Source organism: Phoca vitulina, unplaced genomic scaffold (genome assembly GCF_004348235.1).
Source record: "Phoca vitulina isolate PV1807 unplaced genomic scaffold, GSC_HSeal_1.0 scaffold12, whole genome shotgun sequence".
Lineage (NCBI taxonomy): Eukaryota > Metazoa > Chordata > Mammalia > Carnivora > Phocidae > Phoca > Phoca vitulina.
This window is the reverse complement of record NW_022589715.1, coordinates 5812024-5829461: the sequence shown is the minus strand read 5'-3', so window position 1 is coordinate 5829461 and position 17438 is coordinate 5812024. Positions and strand designations below refer to the sequence as shown.

At 35.1% G+C, this 17438-nt stretch overlaps 1 protein-coding gene and 1 pseudogene across 4 annotated transcripts in view; one reads left to right on the top strand and one right to left on the bottom strand.

Moving 5' to 3' along the window:
- Positions 1-17438, top strand: part of SOS1 (SOS Ras/Rac guanine nucleotide exchange factor 1) — a 144586-nt gene that overhangs the window by 83563 nt on the left and 43585 nt on the right. For all 4 annotated transcript variants that reach the window (XR_004300272.1, XR_004300271.1, XM_032410349.1 and 1 more), the window contains exons 7-9: positions 2496-2606; positions 2683-2781; positions 16949-17076. Coding sequence is in view for 2 of the 4 variants with exons in the window: in XM_032410349.1 (XP_032266240.1) it covers positions 2496-2606; positions 2683-2781; positions 16949-17076 (338 nt within the window). In the remaining 2 variants the exon portion in view is untranslated. The remainder of the gene's footprint in view (positions 1-2495; positions 2607-2682; positions 2782-16948; positions 17077-17438) is intronic.
- Positions 8638-9022, bottom strand: LOC116636347 (annotated as a pseudogene).

Sequence of the window (17438 nt, the reverse complement as noted above, 5' to 3'; positions counted from 1 at the left end):
AGTCAGTGGAGCGTGCGATTTGATCGCGGGTTGTGAGTTTGAGCCCCAGATTGGGTGTAGAGATTACTTAAAAAAATAAAACCTTAAAAAAACCTTTCTTACAAAAAGGCAGTAAGAGAGATCCCTGTGGTGATAGAAATGTTGCATACTTTACTACGTCAGTGTCAATGGCCAGATTGTGATATTGCACTATATTGTACTATTGCAAAATGTTACCGTGATGGGAAACTGACAGTGTGCACACAGGATCTTTCTATGTTACTTCTTGTAACTGCATGTGAATCTAAATTATCTCAAAAAATACATATTTATACAATAGAATGTTATAGAGTTTAGAATTAATGAATGGAAGAAACCACATTAATCCAAATGGATAAATCTTGGACACAACTTTGAATGTAAAGTGCAAATTGCAAAAGAATTGCCTTATTTCTTGATACATATGTAATTATATAAAAACATACATGGGAATGATAAAATTCAAATTCAGGACAGTGATTTCCTTTGGGGATCAGTAAGGGAGGAGATAAGCTTGTGAAAGGGAGCTCAGGAGGATCAATTACCATGATACTTTTTTTTTTTTTTTAAACTGAAACAAGTATTATAAGATGTTGAACTATTTTGAGCTACATGGTGAATATAGTTATGTTAGGTTGTTTTCTGTTTTTCTGTGTGTTTAGAATACTTTATATTTTTAATCATTAATACACAATATATTGATAATTAAATTTTTTTGTGAATCTTCTAAGTATTGAATTTTAACCAGTAAACTAACCATAAAATCAGTTAACTTATACAAGGATTCTTAGAAGTGCTTGCAATTCTACAAATTTATTCTGAAGAATAAAACTGTGTGATGAGAGGTTGGATTCCTAGTTAGTAGTTAGGTTTTTTTTTTCTATTGAAATTAGCTGTTTAGAATGATAATACTGGGGACTGTTTATTCAGTGCTTCCTATGTGCATGCATAGTAAGCATTTTGCATATGATGTCTTGTTTAATTCCTAAAACAACCCCCTTGAAATTAGGTATTATTCATTTTCCAATGAAGAAACTGGCTTAGTTTATCAAAGCTCACACGATCAGAATTGGAATCTGGGTCTCTGTGACTCTAAAGTTATGCTCTTAAGCCACTTTGCTGTATAGCCTTTATTTTATATATATATAGTTGTCCTAAAAATTCTGTAGTAAATTAGAGTTTATTGAAAGAGGGGGAGGGCAAACATTATCTGCTGTACAAGATGATTTCTAGAGTTCAAGAGACCCACGATAAAAGCATCAAATCACATTTTTATTCCTCTTTCCCATCTACTCTGTTCATACCTGACTCCTTTCTGTTACTGTTGTTGAAACCTTACTATCCATTCTTGGAAAATCTACAGTGGACTGCAATTTCCAGTGTTATATTACCATAGAAATTTTTAGTTGGGAAAGTAGTTGAAGGAGTTGAAATTGGGAAATGAATCAGGAGCCAGTTAAGGAATTCGGATGACTTAGAACTTTATATGCTATATTATATTTCACAAAGACTCAGGTCTTCTGATTTCTGATCTTGTATTTTTATTATTCAGTCTTTCCTTAAAAAAAAAAAGTATTATTCAGTCTCTCCTTAAAAAAAAAAAAATCTAAGAAACAACATTAAGGGTAATGAACATAAACATCATTTGTGCTGTCAGTCCCTCTTCCTTCTGTACTCCTCCACTAGATGTCCTCTTCCTCTTTCTAGAATTCCCCATCCTAGAATGAGCTCTTGCTAGAATCTAGAGTACAATTTTCCTGGTTTTTTGTTTTTTTAAACCAGGAATAGGGCATAGGATGGCTCCTGCTAAAATCAAGACAACGGTTCTCTTTTTCCTCAGGAATCATCAAAACCAATAGATTGTACTCTTTTAGACCTAACCATGAAAATTGTTTAGTTTATTAATGATTGATGATAATAGAATTTTTGGCAATTTGGATTAAACTCTTGTTTAATTGCTTGTGAAAACTGTAACAATGAATTTTAGATGATATAAACTGTTACCTCCGGCTTAAAGACTGCGAAAGTAAAAGTCTACCACTAAGAAATAACCATGAGAAAATAAATGTTGGGCACCCATATTCTAAAGGTTTATACTTAACCTCGTTGTTGATGTCTGTATTCATTGTTGTTCCGGCTAAACTTTGTTTTCCAGAACCAAAAGTCTTGCCATTCTTACGACCACTTTTGTTGATAATCCTGTACTAGAATCCTTTGAGGAGAGGTGTCATAACATATAAGGATGCCATTATTCGTCAGAAAGAACTGATTTACTTATTCTCTTACTGGAGAATATTAAACTTACCGTATTAAAATCATAATTAATAGCCCTGTAATTTTGTTGGGAGGCTTTAAAAGAAGTACATAATTGTGCTAGCTTAGGTGTACCTATAATTTAATCTTTCTGTATTTCTGGTGGTAAGTTATTTATATTTTAACTTGGAGAAAGATTATGTTTTACCTTTTTATTTTCTAAGGAACTGGCATTTGATCCATATGAATCATATGCTCGAGATATTTTACGGCCTGGTTTTCATGATCGCTTCCTTAGTCAGTTATCAAAGCCTGGAGCGGCACTCTATTTACAGGTATAGTAATTTTTAAAACAAGATATATGATGTCTGAAAAGTAAACTTAAAAAAAATTAATTACTTTGTTTTTTAGTCAATAGGCGAAGGTTTCAAAGAAGCTGTTCAGTATGTTTTACCCAGGCTACTTCTAGCCCCTGTTTACCACTGTCTACATTACTTTGAACTTTTGAAGGTAAGAAAACTCTTACTGCTATTTATAAAACATTCAAATGTGATGCAATTTTTTTTATCAATTTATTTGTGAATTATTATGTGAGCACCCATGAACATTGGTCTATATCTAATTGCTTTTTCTAGTTAAGAATAAAATGTAAATGAATCTGCAAAAGAGTGGCATATTTTCTCTAGTTTTAATAGTGAATTTTAAAGCAGTCATCAGATATTTTTATCTTGTGCCCTTTTTGCATACAGGGTCAGTTGTTTGGAAACAACCTTGGACTTACGCATCCATGTCTCCATTTGGGGACCTCAGCAGATTGATTCAGGGACTTAGATAAGGGACCCAATATAGAGAGAATGCCAAAGAAATGGAGAATATTAATCACCTAATTTTCATTGCTCAAGTTTGTAACTGTCTCTATAAAACTGCTTAACATTACTTTAGAAATAGTAAACTATGTATAATCCCAGTAAAAAATTTCTTATTTGATCACAGTTCAAAATATTCAATTTAAGAAACACTGAAAGGAAAGGATTTTGATTTTTTCCCCCTTTTCCTTTTTCACACTTAAATTAAGGAAAAAGGGACCCTTAGTCTGTATAAGTTATAATTCATTGGTGTAGCTCAAAGTGATTTACTTTTAAACTTCTTATGTATGTATCTAATGATGTCTCCTTTGGCTTATGGATAATATGTCCTAAGAAAACATCAATTTTTTTTTCAAAAATTTAAAATAAGGGATGAAATAATAAACATACTCTGTTTACTCTTAATGAACTAGCCCCATAAAGACAAAATAAGACATGGGTTAATACTATTATTTCTTTAACTTTTAAAAGAATGTTTGCTTCATTAAAGAAAAATTCTATTTAATATCATGATTTTGTTATGGAGAATTTATTAGCAGAAATTATATTTACAGTTTGCAGGAGTACATGCTGAAATGGGCTCTCTATAATGAATCAGTGAACGAAGTCCCATCTTTTTACATTGTAGGAATTTGGACCTTAGTTAGATTTCTCAAGTAGGAATGTATGAACTGGAGAAAGACCAAGGGAGTTAAAGGATTTAATCACCAAGCAGAATTACAGAGCTCTTAGCTCTCCATTCTAGACTGAAAACAGCATACCATTTAAGGTCTTTGGTAATATAGAATGATTATCTTAAGAGGATAATCAAGAGGAGGCATTTATTATACAAAACCATTCTTTACAAAGAATTTATTATGACAAACCATAGTCCTAACAGGATATTTGCAAACAAGTTTGTTATATAGAATCCTTGTTCATAATAGTTTATTTGATAATGGGATTTTAACCTGAGACAGTAATGACATTCTGAAGCATTAAAGGCCAAATGAAACCTAGAAGCAGTTATTAATTTATAAGAAAGAACAAGAAGCTTTGATGAAGGTTGAGAAGGCTGTAAAATCTAATCAGCTTAATAATATAGGAAATTATTTACTTCCCCCCCAAATACAGGCAATTAAAATTTTTTAAATTGTAAGTTGTGGTAGTAGAGTTTTTATTTTAAAACATCATTCAGCAATTTAAAAGATTTCTACTGGTTTAAGCATATGTATCCCTAGTTCATCTTACTGCCTAAAGTTCCATTGCAGAATTAGCAGTATATTGAGTGGGAAACCTTGCCTAATTAATCCCACAGACTGTGATCCCTCCTTTTTAATCTGCATTCCCTCAGTACTAAGGTATTATTTGTACTTATTTTTCAATTTCTATTTGTTGGTATGTTGCTTAATTAAATATTTTCAGTGAGCAGTATTTTCAAAGAATATTCTTTGAGATGCTAGTCCCATGAGATACTCTCAATAAAAAGTTGGTGGGGGGGGGATGTGCAGTGGTTAGATATGTTGGAGGAAGACTACATCCTTAATTATATACTCCTAGAAATTTTCAAAGTACATTAGAATATTAAAGACTTTATAAAATTGTGCAATAAAGCAATCTAATTGTTTTCTAGGGCTTCCCAAATTAATTAGACCATGAAACCCTTTTATATTTTTGTTTTATGTTAACACACAGTTTTGTATTGGTTTCAGGATAATGATTCAGTGATTCTATACATTCCTCATCAAGAATCCCCTTTAACTACTTCAGGGGATCCTCACCTACCTCCCTCTGGCAACCATCAATTTGTTCTCTGTATTTAAGTCTTTTTGTTTGTTTGTTTGTTTGTCCTCTTTTTCTTTGTTGTTCATTTGTTTCTTAAATTCCACGTATGAGTGAAATCATGTGGTATTTGTCTTTCTGTCAGTGACTTATTTCATCTAGCATTACACTGTAGGTCCATCCATATTGTTGCAAATGGCAAAATCTCATTCTTTTTTGTAGCTGAATAATATTCCATTGTATATATACACTGCATCTTCTTTATTCATCCATCAGTGGACGCTTGGGCTGCTTCCATGATTTGGCTATTGTAAATAATGCTGCAATAAACATAGGGGTGCATATATCTTTTCAAATTAGTGTTTTTGTATTTCTTGGGTAAATACCCAGTAGCAGAATTACAGGATCACATTTTTAATTTTTCGAGGAACCTCCATACTGTTTTCTGTAGTGGCTGTACCAGTTTACATTCCCACCAACAGTGCATGAGAGTTCCTTTTTCTTCACATCCTTACCAACACTTGTTATTTCTTGTATTTTTTATTTTAGCCATTTTGATAAGCGGAAGGTGATACCTCATTGTAGTTTTGATTTGATCAGTGATGTTGATCATCTTTTCATGTGCTCTGTTGGGCATCTGTATGTCTTCTTTGGAAAAATGTCTGTTCAGGTCCTCTGCCCATTTTCTAATTGGATTACTCGTGGGTTTGGCATTGAGTTGTATAAGTTTTTTAATATATTTTGGATAGTAACCCCTTATTGGATATATCATTTGCAAATATTGTCTCCCATTCAATAGGTTGCCTTCTTATTTTTGTTGATTGCTTCCTTCACTGTGCAAAAGCTTTTTATTTTGGTATAGACCCAAAGTTTAATTTTGCCTGTTTCCCCTGCCTGAAGAGACATATCTTAAAAAATGTTTCTATAGCCAATATCAAAGAAATGAATACCTGTTTTCTTCTTGGAGTTTTATGGTTTCAGGTCTCACATTTAGGTCTTTCATCCATTTTGAGTTTATTTTTGTGTATGGTGCAAGAACGTGGTCCAGTTTCATTCTTTTGTATGTAGCTGTCCAGTTTTCCCAGCACCATTTGTTGAAGAGACTGTCTTTTACCCGCTGCATATTCTTGCTTTCTTTGTTATAGATTAATTGACCATATAAAGTTTTATTTCTGGGCTCTCTATTCAGTTCTTTTGATTTATATGTCTGCTTTTTTGCCAGTGCTGTACTGTTTTGATTACTACAACTTTATAATGTATTTTGAAATCTAGGGTTCTGATACATCCAGCTTTGTTCTTCTATCTCAAGATTGCTTTGGCTATTTGGGGTCTTGTGTGGTTCCATACAAGTTTTAGTATTATTTGTTCTAGTTCCATGAAAAATGTTAATGTTTTGATAGGGATTATGTTAAATCTGTAGATTGCTTTGGGTAGTGTGGACATTTTAACAATATTGTTTTTCTGATCCATGAGCATGGAATATCTTTCCATTAGTTTGTGTCATCTGAGTTTCTGTCATCAGTGTTTCACAGTTTTTGGAGTAGAGGTCTTTCACCTACTTGGTTAAATTTATTTCTAGGTACCTTTATTATTTTTGGTGCAATTGTAAATTGGATTGTTTTCTTAAATTCTCTTTCTGCTACTTCATTATTAGCGTATAAAAATGTAACAGATTTCTGTATATTAATTGTGTATCCTGAGACCTTACTGAATTCATTTATCAGTTCTAGTAGGTTTTTTGTTTTTGTTTTGTTTTGTTTTTTGGTGGATTCTCCAACATAAAACCATTTGAAAACAATACATTTCTGGGGCACCTGGGTGGTGCAGTCGGTTAAGCATCCGACTCTTGGTTTTGGTTCAGATCGTGATCTCAGGGTCATGAGATTGGCCTGGTGTGAGGCTCTACACTCAGCATGGAGTCTGCTTGGGCTTCTCTCTCCCTCTCCCTTGGCCCCTACCCCACCCCTGTGTGTGTGCTGTCTCTCTTTATTTCAAATAAATAAGTATATCTTGAAACCATAATACATTTCTGGAAGTTACTTTGTTCTCTACATTTCACTAACACTGCCTTGGTCCAGGCCCCCCAGCGTATCTTGCTGGGACTACTGTAGTGGCTTCCTGTATGGCCTTTATGCCTTATGGAACTTTCAGTTTTAAAAAGTGTGGTTGGTTCCCTATCGACTTCGACTGAAAGTCTAAATTCTTTACCCTCTTTCCAGCTCATCTCAATTTTTAGCAGCCCTGGATATATCAAACCTGTTCAGGATTCCACTTTCCTTTTGTTCTAATTTCCCTGGAATTTCTCTTCTATTTCTGCCTTCCCTTTTCATCTGAGAAATTCCTACTTGTCAAAGAGTTTGTTCAAATCTTGGTTTCTCCGTCAAGTTTCCCTTGGTTCCTTAGGCTGATCCTTTTACCATGTTCCCTCTCTTTATACTTCCTCATAGAACTTGTCCCATTTTTATTGTCTACCTTGTTTTAGGCTGTGCTCCCCACATAATGGATGTGAGCCCTGAGTAGCTTTGAATTCTCATGCCTAGTAGTGTCTGGCACTTAGACAATAAATGCTTGTTAAAAAAATTAATGGCAAAAATAAAACAAAAATAAGTAAGTTTTCCTTAGAATTCCTATAAATGTCTTATATTTTAAAAGAAGCTTAATTGTAAATTGTATGTAATTACACTAATTTTGGAAACTGAGAATTTTTTAATAAGATTTATTTATCTGTTAGAGAATGAGCACACGAGCAGGGGGAAGGAGTGGAAGGAGGAGAGAATCTGGGACCCCTGGGTGGCACAGTTGGTTAAGCATCCGACTCTTGGTTTTGGCTCAGGTCATGATATCAGGGTGTTGAGATCAAACCCCTCTTAGGACTCCATGCTCAGCACGGAGTCTGCTAAAGTTTCTCTCCCTCTCTCACTCTCTCTCTCTCTCACTCTCTCCCTCTCTCCCTCTCCCCCTCCCTGTGCTTGCTCATGCTTGCTCTCTCTAAAATAAATAAATAAATCTTTAAAAAAGAAGAAGAAGGAGAGAATCTCCAGCAACTCCCCACTGATCACAGAGCCTGACGCAGGGCTCAATCCCATGACCCCAAGATCATGACCTGAGACAAAATCAACATTCGGATGCTTAATGGACTGAACCACCCAGGTGCCCCGGAGACTTAGAATTCTTTAAACTTTAGCTAAATAATTAAGTAAGTGTAAGACTTGAATACTACTAAAACTGAAAAATAATACTCTTTTTTCAATGTGAAGTTTAATTTGCTTTATTAAACAAATTTATAGTTGTTACTTGGGACTATGTAAATATGTTGACCATATAATCTAAGGAAAAGTAAGTTTCCCTCAATTTAAAAAAATTGGGTTCAGATCTATACTGTTATATGTACATTAGTGTATTCATTTCCTAGGGCTGCCAGAGCAAAGCACCACAGACTGCGTGGCTTAAAAACAATAGCACAGCTCTGGAGACTAGAAGTCCAAAATTAGGGTGTCAGCAGAACCATACTCCCTCTCAAGACTTTAGAGCAGAATCCTGCCTCTTAGCTTCTGGTGGATCCTAGCAATCCTTGGTAGCTCTTGGCTTGTCAGTGCCATCACTTCATTCCTTGCCTCCATCTTCACATGGCTTTCCTCACAGCTTCACATTCTTCTCTTATCTCTGCATCCAAGTCTTCTCTCTCTCTCTCTCTTTCTCTCTCTTTTTTTGTTACATAAATTAACCCATTTATTATAGGCTAGCAATGTTTCAAATGGTGGAGCTTCTGCTGGTCTTTCAATTCCTTCAGTCTTCTGATGGCTGACTTACTGTGATGGCAGAAGTGGTGTTGTAGGTCCAGGCGCCACCAGCGACGGTTTTCATGCAGGAGCCACAATGCCAGATCCCCACAGCTCGTCTTTTCATCTTGGTTTTGCCACAGAAGGAGCAAGTGTACTTGGCGTGCTGGCTTATTTCAATCTTCTTCACCATTTTCCTGAGGGAGGCACCATAACGGGTCCCCTATTTACCCATGATTCCGACCTTCTTGGTGTGTTTAGCCATGTTGCCGCAAACTAGGTCTGGGCTAAAAAGACTTTATTTATTTATTTGAAAGAGAGAAACACAGCGAAAGAGGGAACCCAAGCAGGGGGAGTGGGAGAGGGAGAAGCAGGCTTCCCGCTGAGCAGGGAGCCCGATGCGGGGCTCGATCCCAGGACCCTGGGATCATGACCTGAGCCGAAGGCAGATGCCTAACGACTGAGCCACCCAGGCGCCCTGCCTTGTCCTCTGTCTTACAAAGGTGCTAAGTCAACAGGTGTAAGGCCCACCCTAATCCAATATGACCTCATCTCAACTTGATTATATCTGCAAAGACCCAATTTTCAAATAAGATAACATTTGCAGGTACCAGAGGTTAGGACTTGAACACAGTTCAACCCATTACAATTCGTTTTTGGTATGCTATAGAATTATATTCATTTTTGGTTTTCTGATTTTCCAGTATATAATGACTTTCTTAAACCCATAGATATAGTTTTATATTAAGCCAATTTAAGTATCATTTCATTCTGATCTTAGATTTTAAAATTTCATTTTAGTCATAAACATCTAGTGAAAAGCCAACGGACTTTTGGCAGGATGGACTATAGGCAGGTAAAAACAGACACGAATACAAAATTACTAACTTAATCATCTGAATAAGACTAAGTGTATATAATTGGGTTTGGGGTTATTATGTATGCTTTGTCTTAAATGAAAAAATAGAATATTTAACACTTAAAATCTCTATACCTTTCTTAGGTTTTATTGGTATTAAAAAGTACAAGATTAGCAAAATAATTCAGAGAAAACATGTCTGAGTTTAATTTTAACACATCATTACAACCATGTGTTTTTAAGTAAGATTAAATTGAGGACCAACAGAATAGTAAGTATTGTAGTTGATGTTATTTCGTTATAACATTGCAGTGTTTATCTTGATCACAAGCTTTATTTTAGAAAATAAGAACACTAACAACTTTAATCTGAAGACTCAGATGGTTAGACTCTTGCTATATGTTAAAATTTAACATTTTGGGGCGCCTGGGTGGCTCATTTGCTTAAGCGACTGCCTTCGGCTCAGGTCATGATCCTGGAGTCCCTGGATCGAGTCCCGCATCGGGCTCCCTGCTCGGCAGGGAGTCTGCTTCTCCCTCTGACCCTCCCCCTTCTCATGTTCTATCTCTCTCTCATTCTCTCTCTCTCTCTCTTTCCAATAAATAAAATCTTAAAAAAAAAAAATTTAACATTTGGTTGCCTGGCTGGCTCAGTTGGTGGAACATGTGACTCTTGATCTTGGGATTGTAAATTTGAGCCCCATGTTGGGTGTAGAAATTAAAATAAAATATTTAAAAAGAAATTAAAAAAAAACAAAATTTAACATTAAATTTTCTAATATTCCTAGATTTTTTGCATAGCACACTGATTTGAAGATTGGCCTTTTTTCCCCTTAAGATCGCAAATACTACAAAAATTGTAGCTGCAAATGTTTAAGTACAGGAATTGTGGAAAAGGATTATAGATAAACACTTAGAACTGAATGGTATAATGAGTGGAAAATTTAGGATAAAAAATTGAGAAATGTTAAAATTAAGAGATTTTATCCTCCCAAAATAGTCTTTAAAAAAAAAAATGCTAAACAAGGGGTGCCTGGGTGGCTCAGATGGTTAAGTTTCTGCCTTTGGCTCAGGTCATGATTCCAGGGTCCTGGGATCAAGCCCCACATTGGGCTCCCTGCTCAGTGGGGAGCCTGCTTCTCCCTCTCCCTCTGCCCAACCCCCCCCCCCCCCCTGTGCCCATTTTTTCTCTCTCCAAAAAAAAAAAAAATTTTAAAAAAAAAAAAAGAAATCTGCACTACAAACATCTTGTATACATTTGTTAATGGCTTTGGTTTGCTGCTTTTCCAGTTTGGGAGCTGGACAATATCAAACATGTACTCTAGATCATTTTTATCTTTTTTTTTTTCATGTTTTGTGTCTGGTTTAACTGCTATATGCTTCAGACCATTTTTTACTCTGCCCATGAGCTGATGACTTAATACGAGCAATAAGAGAAGGTTTAGAAAACATAGCTTCTGTCATAAAAATAAGTCCAACAGAGGTCTGTCTAGCTTCCATTCCCTTGAACTAGATTTCTAAACTTGGAAATTCTTATCCAGAAACCATGGACTCAAACCAATGAGCTAAATGGTATTATATCTGACTGCAGACATTAAATGTCTGAAGTTAAGCATAGGATAGTGTAATTCAGTAGCCATTGTAATAATAAAGCTGACTATTGTATTACTCTAATTTTAAATTTTAAATCAACTAAACTGTGGGGTGCATTTATTATTTTGGTAATTTTTTCTCTGATAAAAACAGAGAGATGGTTTTAAAAGGTATTTTATTTTCATAAATGAGTGTTAACATCTAACACTTTTTAGGGTTGATATTCCTGTTTAAAGTTTCAAACTCCTTTCCACACTTCAGATTTTAACTTGCTTTTCCATTATGCTTGCATTTTCTGCCATTTTTATTTCATTTCCTCTCCTGGAACTCGAGTTAGTGTATGTTGAACTACTTTGTATTGTCCCACAGATCTATGAGACTGTTCATTTTTCTTAAATTTATCCTTCCTTGTTCTTCAAATTAGTAATTTTTATTAATCTGTCAGTAGAACTATTAGTTATTATCTTGCTTACTGTAGAACTTCCATTTGGATTTTGTTTTACAGTTTCCACAGGCTCCCTGTCTGTCCACTCAGTAAGACCATGTTTTCGTTTAATTCTTTGAACATGATCATAAAAGCCACTTTGAAGCCTTTCTTAAATTCAACATCTGAGCCCACTTGGAGTCATTTTCTATTAACTGACTTTTTTCCCCCTGAACATGGGTTACATTTTCCTGTTGTTTGCTCGTTAACAATTCTGGATTCTATTGTGTTGAGGATTGTTGGGGTTCTTGTTTTTGGATTATTGGTTTTTTGCTTTACTAGGCAGTTAACTTTCCTGGACTCAGCTGCAAATTTGTCTCTTCTATATTGTGAAGCAACCGATATCTCTGTTCACTTTCTAGGATTTCCATATGCTACTTTTTTAGCTGATTCTCTTGGGTCTCCCCTACACATGTATGATTTGGCAGTCAGACAAGTGTTTGGGCAGAGATTGTGTTCAGATTTGGGGGCACAGTCTCTGTGGTTCCCTTATGTCCAGAGATTTCCCCCTTAATTTCCAGCTACCCTGTCAGCTTTGAGCTTTGCCCCCTGGCACCTGAAACCAGTAAGGCTTCAGCTTTCTGCTACCTGAGCTGTGTACATTTGGGGAATAAACTCAGTTCTTAAAAAGCCTCAGAACTCCATTAGAGTTCTGTCCATTAGAGTTCTGTCTTTCAAGAATAGATTCCTCTTTGGTCTCTGCCTGCTTTTTTGCCAGGCTTCCTCGGGGTCTTTCCATGCATGTAAGGGTTTAGCAATCAGCCAGGTACCTGGAGAGAGTTTATTTTCAGATTTTGGGTTTCAGCCCATCAGCAGTTCATTCATTTCCAGATTTCCCCCTTAAATTTCCTCTTAAACTGTGCTCTTTGATCTCTAGCCCATAGAGGCTCTTTTCCTCTCATTCTTCCCCACTGTATTGCCATGAGAGTTTGGGGAAAGCCTGAATCTCACAAGTGTATACACCTGCGAGTTGTAGCTTTTTAAGAGTAATTGCTGCTGCTGGCTTATGCTTTTTTTTAGATGTTTTCCAGTGCCTACAAATAGTTATTTTTACATTTTGTCCAGATTATATAATTGTTATCTGTGGGAGGGCTCTCAAGACTTCTTCACTTCACTACCATTACTGGAAATTCTTGCATTTTTATAGCTTTTCTGCAGTATTTGTTATGGCTATGGTGTTTACAGCAGTAGGAGGGGCAACAGTGAAGGGCGAATATTTGCTAATTTCATTCCGAATGGAACTTGATGGGCTTTCCCCTGTTGATCTGCCCTTTTGAGTTTTTTTCCACTCAGCTATTAATATTCTAAATAGTTTCTAAAAATATACAAAGGACCACACTTAATTATCTCAATAAAACTTGTGACTTTCCTCAAAAAGCTTTGAGAATTTTGCTTTTATTTCCTAACAGTGAATTATAAGTCATGTTATAATTTACACTTTAAGATTTCATTTTTATATTGGCTAATTTAATACACTGGCTAATTTAATACAGATATTATATAAATTATAATTATGGAAGAACTATACTACTTATACTATAAATTTATACTGTTTATACTACAAATTTATACTGTTTATTCTATTTCCCTTGGGGGAAAATGAGGGTTTAGGCTGATTAAGTAAAAGAAGATCAAATTTTGTTAATATCATTGACATCACTTATTGGTTGAAATTTTGTGTATTTTAAGAAAATTATCTGCATATATGAAATCACTACTCATGAAATAACTTTTGAGGGGAAAGGAACTGATTATGAAATGTACTTTCTAACTTAATGAGTAGTATGAGTAATTGAAGTCTGCAGACAATCTCTAAATCTCAGTTATGAATTTCATCTTTTTCACCCATACTTTTTAGTTGTGCTGCTACTATAAAAGAATAGTTGAGGGTTATTGCATTTCTTATGCTCAGCCTTAATGGGATGTGTGAATTATGAGATAGCAAAGAGTCAGGAGCAGTTGGCTTAATTCGTTGGTTTCTGGAATAATTTGGATAATATTCCATACATTGGTTTACAGGACTAGTAAATTAAATTTACCATTTGACCATGTATTTTCCACTTTGCAATCTGTTCTTAGCATCTCATCAAAGAGTATACAGGTACCATTCCACAGTCAAAATACGATCCCCATCTTTGCTTGTGTTTTCCCATTCTGTGATAAGCTTTTTATATATACACAATATTTAAGATAAAGACAAATCTTTATGTCCCAAACCTTAGACAATTATATATTTCTTGATTGTATATTTTATCATCCTGTGCATTGCAATTTACCTATTTGAATGGAATAGTTTTTATTTGGTGAATATTTTCTTAATAGGTATTTCAAAGTCATATCAGTTTTTTAGGTAGTGTATTGAAAAGGTTCTTGAACTGAGGTTCAGAAATCGTGGGTCATGCCTGCCTCCACCATCAAGTACATGGCAGTTCCTTCATTTTATATAATCTCATGTTGGAAAAATTAATTTCTAGAAATAAAAACATGAATTCAAAGGTTTTATGTTTTTTTAAACAAAAGGAAGCCATTCTATGGGAATTAGTTGAACTCTTTGCCACTGCTTTGTTTCTGTAGCAACAATAAGCCACCCCTTTGATGGTAGTTAGCTTCAGTTATTCTGTACCAATGCCCAGTTTAAATCAGCCATGTTAAGCAAAAATACTTATAAGAAATGTCATTTATTACATTGAAATTTATTTTAGATATTTGAGTAATGCTATGAAGGTAAAAATTGCATTTAAAAATTACTTCATTAGTAAAGTCTTATGGGTTTGACATAGACTTTGGGTTTGTGGTTTTAAAATGTATTAACAATATTTTTGAGATATTGGTATATTCTGTATGTGAAATGCTATAGTTAAAGAGTAGATAAATGACCCAGAAGCTTGAAACATTTTTAGAATAGAAAATCAAATGCATGTCTAAACGGATTTGTTACTTTCATGCTCTTTTTATGTGTGCTAAAACTATGTTTTTGTATGACTTAAGGTATGTTTGTCTGAATTAATAATATAAAAAATAAAAGGGTAGAATATGAAGGACCCAGTATTCTGCTACCTCTTTGTGCCAGCTCTTTAAGACTAAAAAATTACTTTGTATCCTATTGACTCCAACATTTGAGTGATTACATTCTGAAACAACTCAGTGCAATAGTTCTCTTTAGTGGTGCTTTTGTTACACCCCATACAACTTTGTCCTTTTTTTTTTTTTTTAAGATTTTATTTATTTGACAGAGAGACAGCAAGAGAAGGAACACAAGCAGGGGGAGTGGGAGAGGGAGAAGCAGGCTTCCCACCGAGCAGGGAGCCCAATGCGGGGCTCCATCCCAGGACTCTGGGATCATGACCTGAGCCAAAGGCAGACGCTTAACGACTGAGCCACCCAGGCACCCCTAATTTTGCCCTTTCTTAATGAACGTTGCTTTCAGTGTGAGATGGCTGCCTTGAAAGCCAAACTCAGTAAGGTTAATGGTAACATTTAGTCCCCCAAAATTCTGCCATATGAGAGGTAGTTTTAGAATGATAGGGTTAGAGAAGCATGCCCAAAGTCCAGCCTTCAGCCTACTAGTAATATCCATTAAGTAAAAACATAATAGCTTTCTTTTATGAACACTTGGCTATTGACTTCCTTTAATCTAGCTGGCCATACTGAAGAGCAATACTATGAGTAAATGATATCTAAGTACTTTTTGATATATATAAAAGTTTTTTTATCCTTTGGGAAAAAAACATTTTCCCCCTTTTTTTCTGGGGGATTATCATGAAACAACACAATTGAGACTAAAAAGTGCAGATTAAGTAAATTATTTTTATAAAATGGTTTAGGCTTTGAGTAAGAAATACGTTTACTTTTCACAAGTCATCAGTACGTGTATGTGTGTATAACTGATCTTTATCAGTTGAAATGGAAAGGAATGTGTTGTTGATCTTTAAGGAGTATCTCTTAAGAACATAAAATCCTTAAAGTAATAATGAATAATTATGCTCATTGAAAAGTAAACCTTTACAAATTACTTTGAATATTTTATGGTTTTATTTCTCATGGCTTTTCCTTTATGATAGAGAGTAAGTGTTCTTAAATGTTGCATGAAAACTACTGATAAATGTTATTTCTTAACTTTTTCTTTTTGGCAGCCAGAAACAGGTTGAGAAGTTGACTGAATTCTTGTCATTTGTTATAACTCATACCTCAGTTAATTGCTTGCTTGAATTATAGCCACCTGTTGTATTGACAATTCATAGTTATTGATGACTCAATCCTTATTAAGTACAGACTTTCTGTCTAGCATATATAGTATATTTGCCACTGACAGAAAATGTGCTTGAGTTTCGCTAATATGCACACTTCTAGTTTTACTCAAAATCTTGACATGTGAATACTGACAAAGTTCATGATACTAATGTTAATTCTGTAGTAGAACTACGAAGAAAACAACTTAGACTTATACTGTATATCACCATTTACAAAGTACTTTGATTTTTAATAAGAACCCCATTCAGTAGGCAGGGCAGGCATTTTACAAGCCTCATTTGACGGTTGGGAAAAGTGAAACTCAGAAGTCAGATAATCTGCCCCATAGTCACACAGAAGTAGAAGCAAAATTTGGTCCTAGGTTTTGTGTCTTCAAGTTCCTCTCCACTATATTGCATCCTTCCCTGTGTATTTATCTTCCTAATCATCCTGTTGTTACAATGGTAGTGTTGGAATCAGAAACCTAAGACCAAGTTCCATGCTTGAGAAAAAGATCTCATCTGTGTGCTTCCTGCTGTGCAAAATCTTCTGCTGGTTAAGAAGATAATTTATGTCCCTCATTTCTTTTCAGTCATATGCATCTGAGAAACTGCACATTACTGCCTGTCACAAGGTGTGACATCTTTAACACTGCTTCTGCTCTTTTTTTTTTTAATGTGGAAAACTTGGTTGCATGTTGATACAGAAAGTAATACATAAAGAAGAAAATGCTTTTTTTTTTTTTTTTTTTTAAAGATTTTATTTATTTATTTGAGAGAGAGAGAATGAGAGACAGAGAGCATGAGAGGGAGGAGGGTCAGAGGGAGAAGCAGACTCCCTGACGAGCAGGGAGCCCGATGTGGGACTCGATCCCGGGACTCCAGGATCATGACCTGAGCCGAAGGCAGTCGCTTAACCAACTGAGCCACCCAGGCGCCCCAAGAAAATGCTTTTTTAAAAGAATATATTTTATGACACATTTAAAGATTTTATTGTGGCAGAAAGAGTTGAATCACTGTTATTTTCATTCTTGAATAAAATGAGCTGCTTATTCTTTTTGTCCAAAACTGTCCTGTGGGTTCAGCTTTGTCATTTTGACTTTGCAGCAGTTAGAAGAAAAGAGTGAAGATCAAGAAGACAAGGAATGTTTGAAACAAGCAATAACAGCTTTGCTTAATGTTCAGAGTGGTATGGAAAAAATATGTTCTAAAAGTCTTGCAAAACGAAGACTGAGGTGAATATTTTTACCTTTTTAATAATCCTCCCTTTCACCCTGAATATTCTGGTATAAATTCAGGGATCCCAGTTCCCTCCTCACGTAAACAATGAAGAAAATAGTTTTAGTGACAAGCTTGGTCTTTCAGAGGAAGTGACATCAAAGCCAAGAGAATTTGTTATTGTTTGAAAAACCTTTCATATTTGTGCATTTTCCTTGAATACTCCCAGACAAGACCTCCTGAGAGTCAACTGGTAAGCTAAAGGAGAGACAGAGAAAAATGTCTTGAGTAGATTTATGTCAACATCATCGTTCTGTCAAAGTAAAATTCGTAGTGTCCTTTATTTTAGGGATTATGTAACTTGAGGTATTAATTCAGA